This window comes from Taeniopygia guttata, chromosome 4 (assembly GCF_048771995.1).
Source record: "Taeniopygia guttata chromosome 4, bTaeGut7.mat, whole genome shotgun sequence".
NCBI lineage: Eukaryota > Metazoa > Chordata > Aves > Passeriformes > Estrildidae > Taeniopygia > Taeniopygia guttata.
In genome coordinates, this window is record NC_133028.1 from 45,916,156 (window position 1) to 45,941,346 (window position 25,191).

The 25,191-nt window shown below is 39.0% G+C and overlaps 1 protein-coding gene across 2 annotated transcripts in view; it reads right to left on the bottom strand.

Annotated features, from left to right (window-relative positions):
* Positions 1 to 18,928, bottom strand: part of EGF (epidermal growth factor) — a 57,104-nt gene extending 38,176 nt beyond the window's left edge. Inside the window, exons 1-6 of one of the 2 annotated variants that reach the window (XM_072928523.1) lie at positions 18,134 to 18,928; positions 8,910 to 9,041; positions 5,262 to 5,461; positions 4,106 to 4,287; positions 3,256 to 3,486; positions 1,523 to 1,725 (exon numbers count right to left, since the gene is read on the bottom strand). In XM_072928523.1, the coding sequence (XP_072784624.1) occupies positions 1,523 to 1,725; positions 3,256 to 3,486; positions 4,106 to 4,287; positions 5,262 to 5,461; positions 8,910 to 9,041; positions 18,134 to 18,260 (1,075 nt within the window). In that variant the 5' untranslated portion in view covers positions 18,261 to 18,928. The remainder of the gene's footprint in view (positions 1 to 1,522; positions 1,726 to 3,255; positions 3,487 to 4,105; positions 4,288 to 5,261; positions 5,462 to 8,909; positions 9,042 to 18,133) is intronic. The other variant, XM_072928524.1, reaches the window with a different exon arrangement.
* Positions 18,929 to 25,191: the final 6,263 nt, after the last annotated feature.

Genomic DNA, 25,191 nt, shown 5'->3' on the forward strand with positions numbered 1-25,191 from the left:
ATTTGGAATTTCTTTTAAAAAGCCTACTGCTGACAACACTTACTATCATACAAAAATTTACTAAACATGTTGTAAATATACATACATTTGAAAACATTGGTAAGTTATATATGACCAAAAGCAGGGAAAGCCCTTTTCCATGAAAAGAGAAATGTCAGAAAGCAGAATGCTTGGGTGGAAGAAGTGGAGTAAATCTTCTGAGAGAAGAGTAAAAGCTAAGTGCCCACAGTCAATGAAATTAGGCTGCACATTCTTGCCCTAGTTCCTCTATGTGAGGGCACCAAACGTGCCAGTAGAAAAAAGTGCTTCCATTTGCCAGGACAGACATTTTCCCCAAAGGATAGATTAAGTATTGTCTCTGAATAGAGACTCCCTGTGCTTCCAAGGGTAAGCTTGATTTCCAGGAACACTGATTTCTGCATCTCAGCACGTCTTGGCACTGTAAACAAAACCTTTGAAGGTTTTGATTTTCCCACTCAGACCAGTCTTTGGAGGGCACAGAGTGCATGGTACAGCTGTTGGTTGGCATGAAGAAAGACAAAGCCTATTTTATAGTAGCTATTTAGGAATAGTTCAAAGATATATTTACAGTTTGATTTTTGCTCACATGAACTAAAACAAGCACTATATTCTTCCCATGTCTTTATACCTCTGGAAGTCCATAGCTATCTTCCCTTGGGAGCTGTGCAACCATTGCTTGGCACACAAATGCCTCCCCGCTCTTTGCTCCCCTGCTCTTGTCCAAGCAAAACTGGCCACAAAAGCTGCTCCATTAAAGCAGGAATGCTCTGCTCCCCAGAGACTAGAGGACAAGACATTATTTCCCTGGACATCCCCCACTTCCTACTTCCTCAGCAGGAATCCCCAAGGAAGGTGAACTACTGCAAGTCAATTACCTTCATTTTTGGATCCACAGTGAAAGGCAGTGAGACAACAATTCATACTGTGGGCTGCAATTGGTATCAAAGAGGCAGGAGTCTCTTATCCTATAGTTGTTATAGCAGCTTCAATACTATCTAAGACCTGGTGACTTTTAATTGAATCATTTCACAGCAAAGGTGAGACATCCACTTGTAGACCTGTAGTACTGTGTGCTCAAAATCCTTTGCTGCCGTAATAATCAGAGTTGTTTAGATGCGCCTTAGACTAAAACTTCCAGAATTAAACAGACATTTGGTGAGGATAATGTAGGCAGAGGGTTAAAAATCTGTATGCTTTGTTCATTTAGCAGGAAAGCAGAAAAATATCGTTGTGTAAAGAAAGGCAAGAGAATGAGAAAGTCACATTTATCTGCATGTGTATATAGATTAATGAAACAAGCAGCTCATGCTCAGCATGCTTCTACCCTGATACTCAGCTGGAGCTGCACACACTGAGTGGAACTGTGGACCACTGAAGTGAAAAAAACTTTTTTCCTTTATTTCACTGAGGCCTGGAATTTTGCCAAAGAAAATTCTTACTGCAGAGAATCAGAGTGTATGACATTATTATTCTTACACATAGCAGCATTACATTTACTTACCCAAATCCTGAGAATCAATCTTTGCACCTGGCTGCTTAAATGGATGTACTATTTTTATCTCCACTGGTGGGAAAAATGATGGCTTCAGGCTAATTGTGACTACAACGTTTCCAGTATATTTGTTGGCTCTCCATATCATGCCAGACTTCAAGTCTGAGTAGTACAGGTGCTCAGCAAAGAGAGACATAGCAAGCAACTGATGTCTACAAGAGAAGAGAGCAAAGTGGCACATTACCTTATCCCTATATATTTACCCACTTAAACATTTTCTGAGTGCCTAGTTCAGTCAAGTTCATTGAAAATTACCTTTTTGGACACACACTATAGTATCTTCTATATATGAGAATCAGAGAATCAAGAGGTACAGAGACATTCCCAAAATAATTCAGTACTCATTCCTGCAAATTTTCAAGAAATAGACACAAAATGGATAACCTGCATTTCTCATATGTTTAATGATCTATTGGTCAGGAATGACTTAACTGGGAGAGAAAGCCTAGGTGTGACCCTGCTTCTGGTGAATCCAGCAACTAAAATGAAAACTTGGTCTGCTGAAGGATGTAGGTCAGATATGTCCCACTGTTTGTCAATATCCAGTGCCTGCTCTGACAATTCTGACTGTCTGAGGAAATCAGGGTGGAGATGGAGTGACAGGAATAGGGCACACCTAAAATCCATCTTCTGCTGCTTCTGCTATCTCAGGAACGTAGGTTCCATTCACTAGTCAGTTGTAGCAGCTAGCAGAAATCACAAAAGGGCCAATTTTTAAATAAGAGAGAAATGAGAAAAAATACTGGAAAAGGTATTTTTGTCTTCTACTTTCCAGGAAAACACAATCCAGGTGGAAAACGGAATCCAGATCATTCAGGCTAAAGGATTAATGACCCAGCAAACAACAACAAACTCAAGGGAGAAAGAGAAAAAAAAAGTAAGGAAAAATCCAAACTGACTGCTGGCAATGCAGGAAGAAGCTAGTTTTGTGTTCATCATATGAAAATGGTACTCCACATAGCTAAATAAGCAGGTCAGCAAAAATATATTTTTCTCAGTTTAAATCCCTTTTCCACACATGGCGACCCAACCATACTGAAAGCCACTAGGATGACAACCCTTTCCTGATTCTCTCACTGACCCCATGGCCACTACTGGCCACCTGTACCCCTGCACAGCATGAAGACCAAAAGATCATGGGTCTAAGAGCCCCCTCAACCATGCTTAGCACTGGCACTGGACAGGACAATTCTCTTGCACAGCACAATTTTCACCACATCTGCTGATGGAGAGGCTGAGCACAGGGCCAAGCCTCCCCAGCCAGCAGCTAAGGAGGACAACAGGCTTAGATGAGGATGGAGTTCAGTCTCCTGAGCACAGCTCAGACACCTGAGCTCACCCACTGTGACCTTGGATAAATCATTTAATCTCTCCTTTTGGCTCCTCTATCTGCAGAAAAAGGCCACTAATAAACATTCAGAGAGGATTTCTAAGGATTAATTCGTTATCATTTGCTGAAAGCTTGGAAGATGGAGAGAGCTGAGTGTCAGTATTATCCTTATAACAGTGACATTTTTCCATTTTCTTATCATTAATATTACATTTACAGTCACAGGCCATTTGCATTACACTTTCTACTCCTCATGTTGTGAACTGACCCAATAAAAGGAAGGATGAGGGAGAGAGCTTAATTGCATCCCTGAAATGAATATTTTATTTCTGACAAGCTGAGGAAAACTCACCGGACAGAATTTCTGAGGAAACGAACACCTCCACCATCATAGTCACATGATCCAATGTGGGAAATCTCTTTTCCGTGGTCATGTTGGATCCAGTAGAGCTTTGTGTCAACCAAATCTAGTGAGATGGCCTTTATTTTTTCTGTAGTTTTCAAAATATTTATCATATCACTTCCACTGAGGGACGCTCGGTGTATGCTGGAAACTGTACCATCTGAAGACATAAATAACAGCCTGCAGGCAAGAGAGGCATGTTTAAAAAAACAAAACAAAAACCCCCACAACAAAAAAAACCCTACATTTTCAATATCACATCACAGCTACATACTCTTTATTGAGTTATTTAGTTGCTCCTGTATACAAAATCTCTCAGTGTGGTACTAGAACTATGAGTACTTCTGGAGATACTAGAAACTAGTATTACTAGAGGTAGCAGCAATTTCCCTCAAGTAGGTCAAGCAGGAATCAGCCCAGCTTAACCACAAAGCACTTTTGTCTGTCTCTCTACTTTGTTCAGCCGTGCAGTCAAGGAAACTGCAATTACTTCTCAAATCTATGGGGAGCTCCTGCAAATTTGAGGAAAGGCAGGTGTGATGTCCAGGCCCTAAATCCCACTGAGATGGTAAGATTCCAAAGAGTATTAGCAATGCTACTATCATCAGAAAATTGGTTTATGTACAAATGTGGTAGGAATGGACACATGAGCCTTAATATTAAAATAGTTGAGTGGGTTGGAACTAGATGACTTTACAATCTCTTCTAATCCATTTCTGTGATTCCATGAAGCCACAATCATAGTACTGTACATATTTGGAGTCCATTTCCATGAAATTACCGACTCCTTTAAAATTACCTTTGTTCAGCATCAATGGTAATCCTTGTGGGACGGCCAACAGCTCTTAGAAGAACTCGGCGTTTCTTCCCATTCATGTCGGTTGCTTCTATGGTTCCTTTCTGTCTGTTGGCCCAGAGAATGTCTTGATTTATCCAGTCAATAGCAAAGCCTGAAATGCCTTTGTCTATGTAACATAGTCTCTGTAAACAAGAAAAAATGAGTTGACAAGAGGAATCCTAATGACTACTCTAAACTTGGCTTTCATTACAGAGAATAGAAGACCCAGATGAAACTTTCCAGTTCATTCCTTTGCCTATTTAATTTTCTTTCTGACCTGTAGCTATTCCTCTTTCTTTCTCTTTCATCACTTTCATTTGGTCTTTGTGCTTATACGTACCCCCTCTGAACTGAGTGACTCCCTGCAAAAGGAGAAACTATTCTGCACAAGAAATACACTGAATTAATATTTAGTTACAACTTTTTGCATTTGGCACCCTATGAAGCACCCAGGCCTGCACTGTTACAGATGGAAGTCTCCTAACACACTGCTGCTGGACTGCTTCCCCTTAAAATCAGGGGAAAATACATGAGTGAAAACTCCACATAGGTAAATTATACTGGCAATTTCTCTCAAACAAAAGAACACTCTCACAGCAATAAAGTTCAGCCAGAGCAGCCTGTCTGCCCTTCTTAATCAGCCAGTGCAATGAACTGCACTGGTTTTTGCTGAACAAAGTGCTAATAGCATTTATGCAACCATAGAAACCAATAAAAGGTTTGATAAAAAATTAGTATGAATTCAAGCACATTCTTCTCATAGCATTTGTGTCAGATTGTGTTGCAATAATCTTGAAGACGATGTTGTAATGTCAGAGAATAATCTGTAACTGATAGAAACATTTAAGTCTACAAAGCCTTAGCTTGTTTGAATTTCCTCTCCTGCATTTTTAACTCAATTCTCTCCTACATTCACCTGATACACAGAATGTACTGTATGCACTGAATGTGAATGCCAGTAAAACAGCCTGGGCTCAGGGTCAGAACTATTACAACGGCAAAAGCAAAGTGCTTATCAATAAACAGTAAGGGCAGAACTGTACCCAAGGAGCAGGTGGCTTCCACAGAGGGGTTTACACCATTAACTAGAAGAATTCCAAAGAACTGATTACTTTACCTCTCGTTTTTTGCCATTTAGATTAATTCTTTGAAGTAGTCGCCTTTCAGAGTCTACCCAATACACTTTCTCTTCTATATAATGAAAATCCATAAGTGTTGATGGGCCAGTATCAGAAACCAATTTTTCATGATTTGTCCCTTCAGTGTCAATTCTAAAGATGGCATTTCCATGGCTAAAAAGCAGGAATGGTGCTGGATCTGGTGTGGAGAAAACAAAATAAGACTAATTAATTGATAATAATTACATTTTTGCTGCATTAAGTTCTCATCAGTTGCATACTAGTCAAAGAGAAAGTTCAAGATTTAGATGTCTCATTTATTAATAGCAACTTTCTAGGTGTATCACAGACAACCAGAAATATATAAATGTAGTGGTCCTTTAACATCTGATGCTAAAAATTATGGCAAAATCTGAGTTAGGAAACTGAAACTACAGTAGTTGTTACCACTTATCCCAAATCCTACAGCCCAGTGAGAGATCAGAACAACTGCTGCATGCTTGCCAGCTGAGGTTGAAAGAAGTTTGCCATGGATGTGCCTCCAAGTTTAAGATCACTCAAACTGTTGTGCTATAGCAAGAACTTATTACAGAGAGGTAGCCTGGAACCTTCCTTTAACTATCCAAAAAGGGAAATTGAAGATCCCAATACAGGAAAAAGGAAGAAACTGGAGATTGGGGAGGTTTCTTGTGCTGCAGAAGGCTGAAGGAAAACAAAAGATCTGTACTTAAAACTCTGAGAGCTCAAAAGCAACAACTTCTTCCAGACAAAATCTCTATTTGTAATGAGCAAAGGGAAAGAATATAACAGTAATTTTACAAAAAATATGTTAAAATGAAAGGTGCTCCAATTACGCCCCATACTCCAGAAAACCAATTAGGGCCGAAAGTGATGAACAGCTAGGATGATCCCAAAAGTCTTGATGCAACCTTAAAACAATGTGATAAGTATGGAAGTACAATTAGTATGGTCTAATGATTGGGGTTGATCCAGATTTATCAAGTCCTTCTTTTTTTTAGGGTATCTCTCTGTTTTTAGGGTATCACTGTAGAGCACAATAAAGATTGCAGAAGGAACCTTAACTACCTTTCCAAACCAAAAGGGTTTTCATTTAGGCTGTCTGTCAAGTGCATATAGCAAAGCAGTTCTTATGTAACCAATACTTTGTAATTTGCATTTTGAAAATAAACATGGGTATGATATTTGCTATTTTGTTATTTCATATATATATATATATATATATATATATATATATTTGTGGGCATGGAGTCTATTCTTTAATTTACTACTAAAAAAAGCATACAAAATATAAATCCCTTTGTGTTAGTAATGCTGAAATTTTAGAACATGGTTGCCTGAAACAACAGATCCTGGCATACAAGCTATCCTCAACCTGACTGACTAAATGACTAAATGCAATTATTGATATAGATCTAACAGAATGACAGGTTTCAAGCCTATGTAATCAATGGCTGAATTATTCTACAGTGAAGAATCAACTCTCTATGTATTTGAAATGGATGCCCAAAGATGCACTACTACCAGTTTTCTTACACATACACTTTTGAAAATTAAACTGGTTTTATTGACAAGGTTCACTTTTTTTTAACTAAATTTTTTTTTAACTAAATATCTTTGCTATTAGCATGAAAACTGAAGCTTTAAACTCAACAAAAAGTTCTTCTACAAAATTGAGATAGATGCTTCACCTTCATAGTTGCAAGAATGTTTAATTCTCCTTTCAAAGCAGAGGAATGAGAAAAATTTTGGTTTCTCCAAGTGAAGAAAGTTCTGATGAGCATCCAAGATGTAATTTTGTCTTGTTCACAGGGAAGATGGTCAGTACACTCTTTCTATGTTAACAGAATGTTTTGAATCTCAAAATTTAAAGCTAGCACCTAATTATAGCAGCTCCTTATGGGATTATAATTACTCTCTTTTCCTGCTGCTACTTGAACTGACCAACCCTATATTTGAACAATGAAGACTTGCTTCATGTCAATGTAAAATGAAAGCTGAAGAGTGGTCAGGCTGATTTATTTAAGGGATTTGACAGCTACTGCCTGCAGTTTTGTCAATTAGTTAACAAAGTATATTTATACACTTTGGCTTTGTCCTTTTCACTCTGTGAATTCCCTGCTAGGAACCTGTGAATGAGGCTCCAAATGGAACAAGAATGGAACAAATCTAACTTTTGCTTCAGAGGCACCAGTCAGATTTAGGATTCAATTTTATCAGGGGTTTACCAGGTAAACTGTATTTGCACCAAAGATCTTCTTGTCTTTATAACATGAGGCTATTTCACCTGGTGTATCCCCCACAGAAGGGTTTATACCTGACTTAAGGGTTCCTTATCCATCACAGGAGCTCTATCTGTCGCTTTCTGCTGTTACTATAAATGTTAGTAATAACATGTTAAAAAGTTGAAGTACTCAAATATGAAGGAAAGATTGTTCTTTCAAAGATACCTGTGCACAAATGTCACTGGGAAACCACACATTGGTTTTCACTTCAGTTAAGAAGTGTAGAGCTTGCAAAGGAACTATGGATGTTTAGGCAGGACCACAAAAAATCCAGTTTGGGTCTTTGTTGCTGATATTTATGTTGCTGATAATTATGATGATTCTTGGGTCTGGACTAAAATAATTGTGTTGATGACAGTTTGGGAGCTCTACAGAATAATTTTGGTTATGTTCATGATCCCAAAATCGACACACAGGGACTTAAGTACAGCTCCCACTTCTCAGGTCAGAAACGTGCTTTGTCACATCCCATCTCTGCATTAGCAAGATAATCTTGGGTAAATACTAGCCAAAAAACAGAAAACTTGAGGTCCTGGATCAGAAAGGAGTTATGGTGTATCCCAGACAGGAGCCAAAGCCAAGTCTTCAGGAAGTCAAAGTTGAGAGGTAAGAGATGAAGTTCAGAGCACTTCCACCACATACTCTAGATGTAACATAGGATTAAGCTTATCAATAAAATACTACTCAATTTTTTTTCCCTGGGTAGCATCAGTTCAGGACAAAATGAGGCTTAATCAAAGGCTGCAACCGTAAATATTTTCCTCTTAGAAGAGCTAAAAATCTTCTACTTTTAAATGCATCTCCCACATTTAAAAATCAATTTATATACTCATGTCAGAGAGAAATAACTCACAGTAGCACTCATGTTCTAACTGCCAATGGATGAAAGCAAAAATAAGGGCTTCCTGTTTCTAATCTTACAGCACTGTCCCTAGAACCTAAAATACTGGGAAGACACCAAGACCAACAGACTGAAAGCAGCCAAGGTAGCAGAATCTTGTGTACTGCCATGACTTCTTGGAAGGATGGGATAAGAGAGTCTACAGTTTTAAAATGGCAGAGAGAGCAAGTAGGATGCAATTTGTAAGTTTGGTGGTTTGTTTTCATAGGTACATTCATCTTTCCACCACCATACTTTACATTCTTCACTATCATTCTTCTGTGGCATCCACTTTTGCCCTTGCCAATTACCCACACAGTAGCAGAGGCAGTTTTTTTGTCAGCAAACCAGAGAACCCCAGTCACTGACCAGTAGGGACCATCCGGGCTGGTTCACTTTGAAAAGGAATGCTAACTGAATCTCTAAAGCCCTTTTTCTGTTATCAAAAAAGAAAATGTCCTTACCATTCACATAGCAAGACTGCTTGTCAATACCCAAGGAGTAACCAGGCAAACAGGAGCAGATGTACGACCCTGGAATATTGATACAGGTTTGGCCACAGGTTCCCAAACCACCTTCAAGGCACTCATCAATATCTGAAAAAGATATTTGAAAAAGATCAGGAAAATTCAGCTAGCAAAAGCAGTAAAGACCAAGGAGAAAGGATACCTTTGACAAACTTATCTAATAATAAATTGTCACAAAATTTAATATCCCATCATTAAAAAATGAAATTAGTATGGCTGTGTATTCCTTCATGCATTGGTTTCAGAATTATTGGAGGGTAGGGAGAGTAATTTATCATTGTCACAGTCAGGGTGATTTTGGAGGGTGTTGGGTTTTTATTTCGGGGGTTTTTTTTTTGTCTGTCAAAGGAAATTACTCTTCTCCCTGGTGTTTGGGCACTGGTCTCTACTTGCTTAAACACAGGCAACAGACTTGTTTTGATATATGTTATTATTTGCTATGCATATGTAGCTTGCAGCTGCTTGCTTCTATCTTTTTCTCTTTTTCAACAGTAATAATTTTGCCAACAAATTAACAGACTTTTCAAAACAGCAAAGCAGAAAACAGACTGTCACAGCACAGAGATCAACACTGAGCTCATTTTTGTTTGAGTCAAATCTCAGACATACAAAACACTAAAATTCCCACTGTATTCTGACAGAAACAAGCCCAAACCAAGGCACTGAGCAAATTAATTAGAAACAAGGTTTTTAATTGGTAGGTTAGGCTAGAACCTTTAGGAATTGAAAGATATTTGAAGCATTTATGTTGTTTTATCAGGGCTTGAAGAAGTGACTATTAAGTCCTAATCAAAGGAATCTATTTTAAAAAAAAGATTACCACTGAGGACTGTAGTTTATACTAAGGGGAAAAGAAATCCACAGTACCATGAATAATTGTCCCACAAAATTGAGATAAGTTTTACTTCCTGCTGAAAACAAACACATCTGATAGTAACTTCCCAAGGTACTTGATGTCTGACAGTACCGTATGCTTTTATATGTATGTATATTTCCCTTCTTCAACTACTGTGTGATGGTTGCTCTAAGGAGCAGCTTTTTTCTTGCCCAAGTTCTCATTGATGTCAGTGGCTTTTGTTCTGTACTTTACCATGTGATTTGGCACATACAGGAGTAAAAGAATCAACACATTTTGTTTTAAAGAGATGCATTTGAATAAGTCACTAAAGAACGAGGATTCACAACCAAAACTAGGTCTGTGAGTGTTATGTGAGAAGTCTCTTAGTTTAAATAATGGCACCTTGGTTACAAGGAGCAGCAATTTAACCAACTCACAAAAGACTTTGAAAGAAATTTTCTCAGCAACTCAGGGAGACCTAAACAAGCAGATCTCTGATATCCTGCAGTTCTGTAAACCAGTTTCCTTAACTATTTAAAGAAACTATGCTCAGAAACAAGTGTTCAAAGGGTTTTCTTCCATGCTCATGTATCAAGGTGTTCAAAAAGAATGTCAATGTTTTCAGCCACCTAATGTGTCTGTACCAACTAGGGAAAGCTTCCATATTGTTTACAGAGTTTTCCCACAAGTTTGTGCTCCGAAGAGCAGATGAGCTCATTTGACAACATATGAAATGTAATTAGAGCACATGCAACGGATTCCTGTTTGATTACAAAGATAAAGCAGAAGCATTTTCAGCACCATAATTCCATAAAGTACTCTAATTCTAATCCACAATTTTCTCAAAACAATCAGCTTTCAGGAGCATATTTTCCCACATATTCTAGGATTGTACATTCCATTCTCCACGGCATTAAAAGAGAAACTCTTCTAAATCCCCTCTAGGAAGGTTTGATGGGCTTAGAAGTGTGTTAATGTGCTACAGACACCACAGGCTGCAATTACCACTAAAACTAGATACTCCTGGCAAACACTGCCTGGATGCCACTGAAGCTAAAGGGCTCTTCGATAGCCCAAGAAGGAGGGCTCTGGGGACCTCAGCTCCTTGTCCAGCTGCTGTCAGTGTCAGGCATGAACACTGTGCCACTCTCACCCTGATGCACTGGTTATTGAATCAAGGAACTGACTGACTAAGGTGGACACTTGACATGATCCAGCCACCAGCACCACAATAGATGTAAGAATGTGTTGATAATGCTATTTATGTTTGTCACTATACTTTTATGACAGTAATAACTTTCTAAATGAGTCTGAAGTTATTTCTCTGTGGAAATTACAAGTATGGCAACCGTGAAAAAGGCAACTGTATAGATATAGGATTGCTAAAGAAAGAGGTTGCTTGATTAAGCAATGTGAAGCTTAATCTGATGAGCCATTATTCAATCACAATAAAGAGCACATTAACTAAGAGCAGAAAAATAGGCCTGGCATATAGATTGGATCTGAAAGACTGCTTTCTCTGAGAAGGATTTGTGTTCATAATGGACAAAAAGCTGACCTCTTAGCATTTTACTGGCAAGAAAATTCAAATCACAACACAAACAAACACAGGAAAAATTAATGACTGTGAGGGGGAAAAAAAATTGCATTTCTATATGGCAGTGGTCAGACTATATTGGCATGCTGTTCATATTTCTCTGATAAAAGTTGCTAAAAGATCATGAAAAATTAGAAACTGTATACAACAAGGTTAGAAAGCCTGATTTGAAGGTAAAGAAAAGTGCCTTTCTGTGAGAAATTAAGGAGTTCAGAATGCTTCTATTATCAGAAAGAAGCTTGGAAGAAGGATTAAGCAACACAAATTAATACCTTCACAAAGAAAATGTAGCAGATTTTCTAAAAGACGCTGTAATCTCATTCAAGAACAATTTATCAAGCACTGATATCTGAGAACTAAAGCCAGGGAATTCACATTCAAACATTAAATTCACATTTTAACAGGAAGGGTGAATAACTAAGGGAACTAGCTACAAGGGAAAACCCTGAAGGCAGTGAATATTCTAATTCAAGGTCAGACTGGGAAGACCTGCTTTACCAAACACAGGTTACTGGGCAACAGACCAAGGTAAAAGAATAATGACCCTTTATTTCCAGGGGGATTTAACAGATTTATATGAGTGCACAAAACTGACTGTCCAAGAATGAGAACACTGATTGATCAGGCTACAGGAATTCACACTCTTTCCCAAGTAAATGCACTAGATGAGAAGATTTCATTTACCAGCCTACCCATTTTCATCACCACCAAAATTCACACAGTAAAAGCAAATCCCACACATACTGAAGAGCAAGCCATGGCTCCAGCTGAAGAGTGGCTCTTGTTGAAGGAGAGCTGCCCAATAAAAGAGCAAGGGCACAGTGGCCACAGGCAGCTCAGCCACTGGACAGTGCCCTTCCAGTAGTTAGCAGGAAGAGCCAAGAGACATAGTATTACTGTGGAACAGGCTACAGCACTGTCAATGCTTAGCTTTTATGGCTTTAACAATGGAAGAGGATCCGATGCTTAACTCCTTCTCTTCGTTGTTTAAAGTACAAAAAAACTCCAACCAAAAATCCCAATCTGAACCAACCAATCTACCAATCAAACCACCAATCAATCAACCAAGGCAAAATAAACAAAAAAATGTTGGTTTTTAAGGTTTAGGAGAACTCAATCACAAAACCATCCATCAGGTGTAACTAACAGTGCCTTCATCTGCACTTTTAGGGCCAAAGGAAAGCATGGAGTTGCATCCTGTTGAAGCTGTTTTACGTGTCCTGGCAACCACATCCCCCAGTGGGAACTTTACCCTGTGAAAGAAATCGGCTTAGTGAACACAAAAGCTGTCTGCAGTGCCCTGACAGCCAGCCCTGAAAGGAAGAATGAGGTTCTGCTTAGTTCTCAAAGACTTCTTTATGCAAAAAAATGCCTTGAGAATCAGCAAAAACGATGAATCATGTCATCACGATGTTGGCAGCTCTCAAAGACTTTGCATACAAATATACTACTTTATTGAGAGTCCTGAGAAAGGCTCTGGTTGCAGAAGGTTGAAGTATTAGTATGCCTGGCAAGGACACAGAGAAACCACAGTGAACCAGAACTTGAATTTCATTATGGCCCCAAATATATACATTATACACATAAAGTATACGTGCAGATACATACACTCAAATAACCTCATGCAAATCTAGTTCTTGGTGAATTGGACTCATGATTAATTCAATCTGGTGTATCCAACCACCACCATAATCTTTTCAACGAGGCCGAACACGAAAATTCATCTGGGTGAGAAAGAAAGCAGCCCATCGCTTTTTTCTATTGTGATTAAAGCATCCAGCTCAAAGAACAGAAGATATTTAGAAATGGAAGAAGACACTCCAGCTATCAGCAGGTCAAAATGAAACAGATGATGCACAGTTCATTATCTTTTATCTCCAATTTTAAATGAGGCTTAAAAGACAACCTGATAACACACAATTTTTGAGAGGGTAGAGGTTGTGAAATGCTCATGTACAGTGGTGAGAAATACAATATGAACACAATGAGTGCTTACAACTTCTGGTGTCTTCCAGCCCGGAGATGACCATGTCACAGATATGACAGCAAGTGAGAACATATGATTTATCAAGTATAAAATCAAATCAAAATTTAGAATTGAAATGAAGTTTAGAAAACAGTTGTAGGCATCTTGTACAGAAAGGGCAAAAAATCCCCAGGAACAACAGCTTTTTTTTTTTCTTTCATTTCTGGACTCCGATCTCAAGTGTTTGCTCACTGGAAATGGAAATGGAAAAATGGAAAGAATGGGGGGAAAAATTCTCCCTTTGAAATAAATTCTATGTGAAATAAAGTCTATGTATAAATTAGTAGCTACAAAATAGACCTCTACTTCCCGGATCATGCAACTTCCAACATATTATTACTGGCTTGTATTTCAAAGATGGAGGCCATGAGGCATCATCAAATACTGCCATCCAGCTCCCTTTAAAATCAGATTTCAAATTCGGTACTAAAAAGTAGTCAGGATTTTTTTAGAACAGAATACAAAATTAGTAACTGCTATTTACACTGGGCAAAACAATGAGTTTTTTAATATTAGTCACTGGCTTGGGAGTCTGCCCCTTAGCCCTCTTTAGTATTAGGCATCATGTGATGGGTGATGCCATTTCTGTCTTTTCTTGTAACATATTTGCCTCCTTCCTATTTTGATCCAAGTTTTTACAGCTGAAGATAGTATTTCTCCACATTCAGCCGGATCCAGCTGAATGTGAATCTTCTCATAAATTGGTCTGTGGTTCAGACTCATGTTCAAGAATTCCTGACTACTATTTGGTAAAAATATTTACAAGCTCCTTTCTCCAAGTTAGTATAATAAGAAAGCTAGCTGGAAGACAGCTACTGAAAACAAGGAAAAAACACACGTCCACTGCAGTTCTTCTGAAATGCAGAGGGAAGCAGAGGCATCTTATCAGGTTTATCCCTGTCATGACAGGGGTATGGAACAGTTGCCCATTTCATTGGCTCTTACTGCTCCTTATACTTGCATAGAAGGAAAGGAGAGTTTAAAAAGTTTCGGCATTTCATATTTCTCAGAATACACACAAGAAGTTTTAACAATTTGTCTTCAGAAATACAGAGTAAAGTGAAGACCAGATTTAGATAATTAAGGGGAATTTAAAGATGTAAAACAAAGAGTAATAACTTAATGTTCCTCATCTCTGTGGTAGGAGAGAGGTGAACAGGAAGAAAGAAAAGAGTAAAGCTTGACACACAGAAGGAAGCATCTGACCAAAAGAGCTGACCTAGATAGCTGCAGTTGTCACCTTCAATTGCAGGCTGTAGCTCTGTAGGAATGAGCAGCATGTTAGCCCTGTAGAATTGATAAGGGCTCAGCAGTTAATATCAGAATATGGTAGAGATGTGCTGAGTTTAAGAACATACGATTAGTCAAAACTTCAATAATACAGGTTTTGTTTTGCCTTCTTCCAAGATTTTTTTACAATACTGTTTGGTATCTTAAAATTTATTATCTTTCTTCATTGTTCAAACTTACTCAGGATTTAAAGTCAGCCCTGAAACCATAGTACACTTCCAGTCTTGCAGTATCCAGAAGATAATATATTTACCTAGGATAGCCCCAGACTAGCAGACATTAATATCTACTCTAAAACTGATAATGCAAGAGGCTGCTCTAGGGCCTTCTTCAAACAAACATGTGGAAAACTTTTTGAGTCTTGAGTAGGAAAAGCATCTATGCACCATGAGAGAATAAAAACCACTGTTTTTAACGTGGTGCTTCAGAAGGGCACAAGGCAACTGATTCCAGCAGGTATAGGTACATCCTCTGGTACACCGTGTTATGTTTACATTGTCAGATATGGTACAAATCGAAGCTCTCCTGGGACCAACTGTGCATATGTTTTTTCTTTTTAGCAATAATAACACCTCTGTAGGCCAGACTATTTCTTTGCAGAGGTAGAGGTTTCTATGTTTCCACTGGGGTCTACAAAACAGGAGTTATTGAAGGTGACTGATCCACAGTCCTCATAGCATCTTAAAATAAGCTATTAATTCAAGACGGCATAACAAAAATTACAGAAGTGCTTCCAATTCTACCATAACTTGTCAATATATTTATGCATTCATTCATCAGACTAGTTTTGCTCTGACCTTGTGATTTCTTCTTCCATACTTTCTTTTCTATGAGCCTTGCTGGTTTGGACTAACAATGCTTCAGAAAGGCCCCTTCTCTCTTGTCATAACAAGTTAGGATTCAAATAATCTCTCTTAAAATAACTGTATAAAATTATGTGAGACATTTAGGGTTAGATTTCATCATACTTCCACAGAATGAGGAGGTCTTTGATTTTGAATATCCATAGAAATTAAAGGAACTAATTAAGGAGTAAGTTATTTAGCAACGTAAGAAGATGACCTAGACCTTTGTCTTAAGCCGCAGTGTGGAAAACAGATCTAGAAAAGCCTACACACATTCTGGCAAGTATCACTTGTAACAGTTCACTAACAAAGAACAGACACCTTCTCAATTCAGGGGAATCCTTATGGCTGGCAGGTTGCCACCACAGCCTCAGATGATTAAGAACATTTTGCAATTGGTGTATCTATAACAGCTCGCTAAGAATGGTGGCCAAGCCACGATTCAGCTTGCTGTCATTGTTCACAGTTCAGTGCTATGAATCATGTCTCCCACTCACCACTTTTATCTCCAGTATTACCTTCAAAGCCTGCCTCCAGCTTCCTGCCACTTGCTTCCACTGCCCCCTCTCTCTCACATAATTACTGAACTAGAATATCACACGTCCGGTCTTCTACCCAGAACACCACTTGTGTGTCCAGGACATGGAGGAAAGATAAAGGGAAATCCCTTGCACCAAAGAATCCTGCAGTCCTACATTTCATGTCAAAATTTCACCTTTGCTTAATCCCCTGTAATCCAGTGGCCTTTAATTGAAAAATTACCATGATGCATCTCATTTTTTCGTTCACTCTGTGTCGTATGCAATTGCTGAGAGTATGTCACAGTAACATCAACTCTTATGCAGATTTCTTCTGCTGCTATTTCATAGAGAGTTCGTTGAGCTATTGGTCAATCTGTTTCAGTACTACAGTTCTTCATTCATGCAGCAGGTAATTTTCAACAGAAGAGACTTTATGCAGGGCAGATTATGTCTTCATTAAAGTTCAATATGCATCAATGTGAAAAATATGTCCACTGGGGAAAAAAAGCCTTTGCATCCTTCTATATATTAATATTTAGAGTGGGTTTTTGACTCATTGAACAGTAGCCAAGCAATTCCCTTCCTCTCAATAGGATTCTCCCATTATACACAAGCTCTTAACTGGAAAACCCAGTAATGCAGAAGCCATAGCTAATGGACAGCCTAATGAGCTCTTGGAAGCTAAATACATGCCAGCAAATGGTATGGATCTATAGGAAAGGCTGTGTAAACAGCAACAGCTTGTAAGGATATGGCACACCCACTGCATGTATTTCAGCCTGAGCTTACAGAGGACCAGGCCTAGGCTGGCCCCATGGACCAAATGGCCACCAAGAGCAGAGAGGGAAGATGATCCCTACAGGGACACCCTCTGGTTTAAGTCTGCCTAAAGGGAGTCCAGGCTGTGCACCTTGAGAGTGCCTTTCAAGGTGAAGCGAACATAGTAAGAGGTGGTAATATGGAGATTAATTTCAGAAGTGTGATTGTTGTTTGAACTGAAGCATCAGGGTAGGAGCACTCTAGGCGTGCTTGGCTCTCAGATAAACCTTCAGTCAAGTTTACAATTTGTACACAAACAAATACCCAGTTTCTCCCCCCTCAATATGATAGCATTTAACATGCAGGCCTCTATAAGATGGTATTTCTTAGCAGACAGCACAGAGGAAGCACCTGTTACTGCATCACTAGAATCATGACAAGAACTGAGTCAGAGCCTCTGAAGCCCAAGGAATCTGAGGCAAAAGCTTTAACTCCAAGTATGAGGAGCTGCTCGAATCCTTTCAGAGCACTTCCTCATCTCCTAACTGCAAAGCTCACAACTTTATTGGCTCTGGATTTCTTGAAAAAAACTGGACTTCACGGTAGCAGGGGAGGGAGAAGGGTTCTGTCATCCTTTGTCCTACACTTCATAAAGAATTGATATCTGCGTTTTACATGCTCCAAATCACTGGAGATTATTACAGGAATGTTAGTGTTGCACATTTCTCCCAGACCTCCCTACCACAGTATTTTGCACACCTGCTGTTCATGAGATGCACTATTAGCCTGAGCACACACATCTACATGCAATAATGAGCATAGAAAAAATAGCTTTTAAAGTTATCTAGCCCACATCTAAATGAATACTAATACATAATCATTAAAACACTCTTCATATATGTATACAGAAATATAAAAATACACCTATACTCAAACTTTACATATATTGAAGCATGAATACATGCATGCTCATGTACTGAAACTATGGAGATACTAAAGCTATGGCAAGGACTTTTGGTAACTGGAGAACAGCTCATATCTCTTAATGAGCAAATGAAAACCTGTTCTGCTTTTTGATAGTTAAATAAACAGACAATGCTGATTTCTGAAAGAAAAAAAAAGGAGTTCTATTCATTTTGAAATTCATCAGATACTGAGAAGCTGATTTATCAGTTCTGCCAGTACAACACATAAGCAATCTGTAAAAAAACTTTTCAAAAATTATAAAGTTATATTAAGATAATATAAATGCAGTTTTTCTTTCTGGAAATGTTCAGCAACTTACCTACACAAGCAGAGTTTTCAGGCTTTAATCTGTATCCATTAGGACAGTTCCAGTGCTGCAGAGCTGAGAGGCTGACAAAACCAATTTTAAAAACCACTGGCAAAAAAGCAACAAGGAAGAGAAACATAATCTTGAGGGGTTTTTCAAGCTGTCACTAGAGAAAAACTAGCTTGTATTCAGTCATATCCAGGACAGGATGAGCATGTGTAATCCCAAAAGTTTTTGGCAAGCTGTCACTTTAGGCTCAGGCATCTTATCACAATTTCAAGTTTTATCTTTGCCTTGCTTTTCTTGTCACTTTAGACCTTACTGTGTCTGACTACAACCTTGAAGAAATTCCTGGGAGATTTCTTCTCCACACACATCAGGGCTTTTTTCTCTCTCTCTCTTTCATTTCTGTTTTTTTTTTCTCTCTCTTTTGGAAGCCAAGTATGAAATGCCTGACACTCTTGCCACAAATTTAACACAGCTCAAAAGCCATGCTCACAAGGAGCTCTTCAAATTTCCTTGCAACAAAGCTGCTGTTTAAATCTTTAAAGCAGAGAATTCAGAAATCTCTTCAGCACAGCTTGCAGTGGAGTGCAGGGAGCAAAATCTCCAGGTACCGTCCCTCTCCGAAACGCAGTTGTTTTTTACATCCAGACTTGGATGGACTCCCCTTTTCTTTTTAAAGCTCTGCTTGCCCCACCTCTTCTCTTTTTAGTACCACTTGAGTGAACCCTGTGTTTGCACATAGTAATGTGGTCAGTGCCTTACTACAGGGAACTGAGCCAGCATGCAGATATCCAGCCACCCATAATAAATACAGTCTCTTTAGAAAAGCAACGCCTCCTGCTTGAGAAGTACCTGCAGCTTGCCAGCTAAGTTTTTTTCCACAAAGATTGTAGGCAAATTTATTCAATTCCTGTTCAATCATGATTAGTTGTATTCCTCTTAACATCATCATGTGTTTTACCACCAGAAACAAATTTTGTCATCAAAATATTTCATGCAAAAATCAGGGGAGAAAATCCCTCTGGTTTCTCTGATATATTTTTACTGGAAATCCAAATTAGCTTAAGGTAAAGTTCAGATCCAGGGTTTGTGTTTGTAATTTTGAACTAAAACTCTCTCTCTCAGGTCTGAATTTGGTCCTTATGCATTTCCAGAAGAATACCTGTTGTCAGAGACTGGGGTAACATGTTCTGAGCCTGTGTCACACACAGACGTTGCAGACATTTATATGTACACTGATGCTGCACAAGGCTGCTGTCAGAGTGCAATGCTCTTTTACACCTGTTCCACTGAGGTATAAAAACTAGACAAATTCCAGATGCTCATGATTCTTCGATATTGAAAAAAACCTCCTTTTTCCCAGTCCAGCCTAGGCCAGCAAAGCTCTAAAGTGCAAGCATAAGTTTGTGCTTCTAAGATTTACTGAATGTTGGAAGTGCTGAGATTTAAGCATGTGCCTAAATGGTTGACTGTGCCATGCTTTGTTGAGCTAACTACTCTGAGGCAATCTGGTTCTGTCACTTCTTTCTTTCCTTTGATTTTTTAGAATTTTATTTCTGGAGTGTTGTGCTGGAGTGAATATTAACACAACAGCTGGATAGAGCAGCAGCATCAGAAGGTACCTACAGCTGTACAAGTTCTGTCTCTTGGAATTCTTCCTCTCCTCTCCTCTCCTCTCCTCTCCTCTCCTCTCCTCTCCTCTCCTCTCCTCTCTTTTCCTTAAATTTGTCTGAATCGATAAGAGTCCAGACTTGTACTGTCAGAAAACAGGATAAACACCTGATTATAAATTGGGCCACCCTCCATTAAAAGTTACTTGTTTCCTGATGTTTCTGTCTGTGAGCAGGCACATTCCAGTCTCTCAATCTTCACTGCTACAGCCACTGCAATTAAATCTAGACTGACAAATGGTAGCCCCATTTCCATATACTCTGTTAAGAACCCAGTCTCTATCCCACATGCTACGCTATAAAATACAATAACAGTAATGTAAATTATGCAGGGCCAGACTCATGCCAGAGAGCATTTGCTTCTCCAAATAGTCCCCATGAATACAAAAGGGCAAACAATGTGAAAGCACAGTATAATGCCATCCCATCTAGGATTACAGGATCCTGCTCAGGAGCTGTGGTATGTTCCACATGAACCTCTTTTACTAATTTTGCAGTCATCGATTCTTCCTCACACAATTTTCTTTGCTGTTCAAGCTGGGAGCAAGCAACTGTAAGAGTTTAAAAGGTATGTGTCACTTCTTTGTGAGCAGCCACCAGCAGAATGTTTGCCAGACCGTGAGGGTGGTCATCCCAGCACATCCCTGACCTCTTCCAGGGCAGACTCAAACAAACTTATTGAAGGAGACAAAGCGAACAAGCTCTCCCTTTCCTTTTAAAACCCAGAAACAATTTCTGTCTCACATTCTTTTTGTCTCTCATTTACATACATTGTCTTTTCTGAACATCTTTCTCAATCTTCCCCCACTGCTCCTTTTCCACATTTACACAAAACACAGCACATCCCAGAATTTCTTTTTTTTGCCCTCTAAATTAAATATAAATGTAGAGCCATCTGGCATGCCAATACCCCAACCACCCTTTTTGAAGGAAGAGAGCCCTTCACTTTAGCCAGGTAGAGACCAGTTAATAAAATTGTTAATTTTACCATCTTAGAAGTATAGGAATGTCTTAAAAACAGGAAGAAAAAACATCTTAATAGTGGAATTAATTTTTTTTTTACCCTTAAACCCCAAATTTTACTTGGACCAGAACTAGCTACCAAACCCACAGTACGATATTGTGTGATCTAGGCCAAAAAAGGTAACTACCCATTTGGAAGTGGGTAGAACCAATCTCCTCTCCCTACAACAAACCAGAAAGTGCTGAATAAAGTATTAAATGCTGCAGGCTGTGCCACACCTACACTTTTAAAACATATTCTTTTTCACCAAGTGGTTCAGCATACTGCTCACAATAATTCCTTTACACCTGAAGTCATTCAGCATTTCAGAAGTTGTTCAAATGAGTTTCTAAAAAGCAAACTATTGTGCTCACCTTCAGGTATTAAGTACAGCAATCTACATTAGCCTGGCACTCCTGTGATAAATGAGACCAAAATAGCTCAACAGTGGTCACTGCAGAATCAGTCCCAATGATCTTAAAATCATCCCGGTTCATCAAATGTGAAGAATTTAGTTGAAATTGACCTGCTGACTCAAGATATTTATGAACTAACAGTAAATAAATATTTTATCGCTTTCACTTGGAGTTCTTACTATCTTTGCTGGCTTTGGAAGGCTTTTTTTACCAAAGCTGGGAAAGATCAGCAATTCAAATACAGGGGGGCTTCTTGGCATACAGCTGCTCTCGTTCAAGGACAGTCTATTCTGACTGTTTCTAAACTGTGGAGGAAACAGCCCTCCCTCAGCTTCCCATTATCTACATTGTATTAATAAACACATTGTTTATATCATATATTGGCTTTTATTCTTGCTCATTACACATTGCACTAGCTTGTCAGCAGTTGGACTTTTTCTGTCAGCCTCTGAAAGGCTAATTCTGACCTTAGGCATATTCCAATGCTGTTAAAGTTATATTTTATAGTCAACATAATCCAAATTACCATGAACAAGGTTAATTATTAAATATGAATTCACTGATGTAGCATAGGAAATGTGTAGCAGCTATCTATGGTACAAATAGCAAAAAACAGTGAGGAACATTCAGATCACACAAAACAGATTCCAGAACCTCTCCAATGGCCCCAGAAAATCTGCCAGCCCCTGGGACAAGATGCTTACCTATGTGTCATTCTGTCAGGAAAGGTATTGCCACCAGAGAAGCAGCTGATTGACACAAGCAACTTGTGTGATGATAGTGGGGATTTCTCATAGTCTTCAGAAAAAAACACCCAACAATTTCTTAAGTCTGCCTTACACCTACTTGCTGAAGCCTGACCTCAGGGTCAGTGTGGGGCTAGCTGACTGATCACTGTCTTTTCTCTGACATGACAGTCTTGATTCAGTACTGTTAATGTCATTTCAGCAGGTTCAGCCTGCATCATCTATAATTCTGACAAAAGGGACATTATGCGATACTAAATTGCCTGTCCGAGCAGAGAGAGGCACAGCATGAGAGGTTTGCATATTCCAGTGATCTCCAAAAGCAAGAATGCCTGAAATCTCCTCCTGAGGTATGACGGCCATTCTGGCTTTGTCCTCAAGCATGTCACTCATCCCTTCAAGAGTATGGAGATTATATTTGGCTGGCAGGATATTTTAAGTTAATTTACTGATAAAATTAATTAAAGAGTGGGCCTTTAAATCATGAAAGCTTTTTGAAAACCAATTGTTATTGTAAGTGATCTCTTTCCAGTTGTCTGTTGCACAGCAGCAATTATGACAAACATCCACTGGATTTTTTTGGAATAAAATAATAAAATTTTTTTTGAATAATTTTTCTGCTATGGTTATATTTTTTCCCTACTACAAACTAATCTTAAGCAAAAGAAAAGTTTAAATAATCTGTGTTTAAGGCATACTGGTAACTATAGCAAATACTATCTTTTTTAAAGCAATTTTACACTTAACATTTTAACAAACACCTTTCACCAGCTGCTATACAGTAAATACTTATTTCATCAGGTAAACCACACTGGAATCTACAGAAGGATCCAGAAAGAAAGTTAAATATTCTCTCTCTCCTATCCCGACAGCCAGAACAAGACAAACATTCTGAAGAAGCCACATAGCACATTACTGACTTATGACATTTATCAATGTTAGTTGACTAATTCAGGCCTCTGTGTTAACAGACATGAAGGAGCAGTTAAAATAGCATGTTGGAACAGTCAGTTGGCTCTCTGAGATGGAAAAAACTGAAGAAAAAACAAGTCATTTTTTACCATGAATAAGATCTATGCAGCTTGCTATGTGAGAACATTTAACAAAGGATGTTAGTAACAGGTATGGTATTAGTTCACTATCATAGTAAAAAATGTATCCTCTCTTTGTGTTTTGCTGTTTCCATCCCAAGGATAGCTCATTTTCCCTCAAAGCAAAATGATTTCTAGTACACATACTAGAACAGCTGCTCTAACATGAGGTCTCAGAACCAAGACACTGGCTGCAATCTAATTTCACTAATTTTTAGAGTTCCTGAGAACTCATAATTTACACTGATACCAGTAAGAGATTAGCAATTTATCTGTCAGTCCTCAGGCTCTTATTTGAAGTCCATGTATCACAGATATTGCTACTTTTACAGTTTTTATCCCATAAGTTCTGGCCGGGGGAGGTGAACAATTAAATTTACTTTTTTAGTCAATTTTTCCCACCTCATTACAGACCTTTTCAGATGGTTTATTCTTCTTATGGCCATAGAGAATAAAGAGCAGGGAATATTTTATAGTTTTGTTTCATAGTTGCCATGCTGGCTATGTGGAACAGAAACACTGCACTTACCAATCCAGTTCACTTTGTCCAGTTTATTCCATTTCACCTGGTGCATCTATAACACCAGTTTGGCACATCTACACAAACCCACATCTGCATAAACATACATCTGTCTAGCACACCTTAAAGACAGAATCAAACAAGATGGACAATACATAGGAATAGAAGTAGAAACAAGCATTGTTGTAGTCAGCTTTCCACAGCAAAAGCTCCTGAGGTGAGTCCAAGACTGGAATTCAAGACAATTCCAGACTTGAATTGGAATTCAAGAGAGAATTGAGACCTTGCCAGCACTCAGCTCCTGCAAGCAGGTTGCAGGATGTTCCCAGCTGCTGCCGAATCAAACACCCTGAAGGCAGCAATGACATCCTGAGCATGTTGCAAGCCACATCCTCTTTGCGGAAGTTCATTATTTTCCTACAAATGTCCATGCAGCTGGTGTCAGAGGGAGTCGCCAATGAATTGGTGGCCAACCAAGAGCAGGTATAGTAAAATACACTTCTAGCTGCTGGGAATGTTCAATTTTCCTACAATTCACAGAATAGATTCAAGAGATCTCTAGAAGAAACTTTCTCCTGATTAGTAGATATTTGAGCATTGAGCATCTCCTGAAATATTTGCTCAGAGCCTGCTGAAAGTAAACTTGCACTTGGAAGTACAAGTTTTCGATGAAGTGTTGCTTCTTGTGTCATACAATTTTACAGGTGCAACACAGAACAAAAGCAAAATAATAAATAGAGGTCAGACCCTACTCACAGTGGCCAGAGTAGATTTCTTATACCAAATAGGGAAGCAGCTGGCACAGAGTGATCAGCAAGGGCTCTGCCATGCAGGAGGCAGCTTGACCTGGCACCACCTCAGGGAGCCTCACAGCTGCAGGCAGTGCAGTGCCAGAGCCTATCACAGACCCAAATGCCTCTGTGAGCGTGATATCCCAGGACTTGGCATCCAAATCCTGCAGCTACTAAACACACCCTGCTTGAGGCCACAGCTGCCAGCTCTCCTTCTAAACAAGGACAAGGAGAGAAGAGAAATAGCAAAAATGGCTGGGGCACTAAGCACAAGCAAAACCACTTAGATAATGGTTCTGTACTTCAAAGCTTTGAACAGATTCCATATTGCTGGTTGGAGTGTGAATATGGAAGCTCCAGGTCAGACTCAACTGAAAGTGGTGATTTCAGAAAGGGGAGAAACCATTCCTTGCAGTAGTCATTTTCCCTCTGGAGTCCTGTAAAACACTACTGCCCTACAGGAATCCCCTGAGACTGCCTGCAGGAGTCAGAAATTGTATTATTTCTACAGTAGTTTTGAAGAAATTGAAATAACCTAACAAAGGCTTGGTCTCAGGGACTGATCAGGCAAGTACTCATCACAAGAACTGTGTTAGGCATTAGGGATGGGGAAAAAATCACTTTACAATAGAGCAGCATAAAATAATTGTGTAAGCAACAAATAAACAGTGAGCTAACATTCCCACACGTTCTCACAGAATATCTCCTTGCCTGCACACAACAAACAATGTCTGTCTAGCTGAAGGGTGAATGAACAGATTCCTGGAAGCTACAGCAACCTCCTTTAGAATCCCCAGCGTGTGTTGGCTGGTGTAGCCTTTACCTTA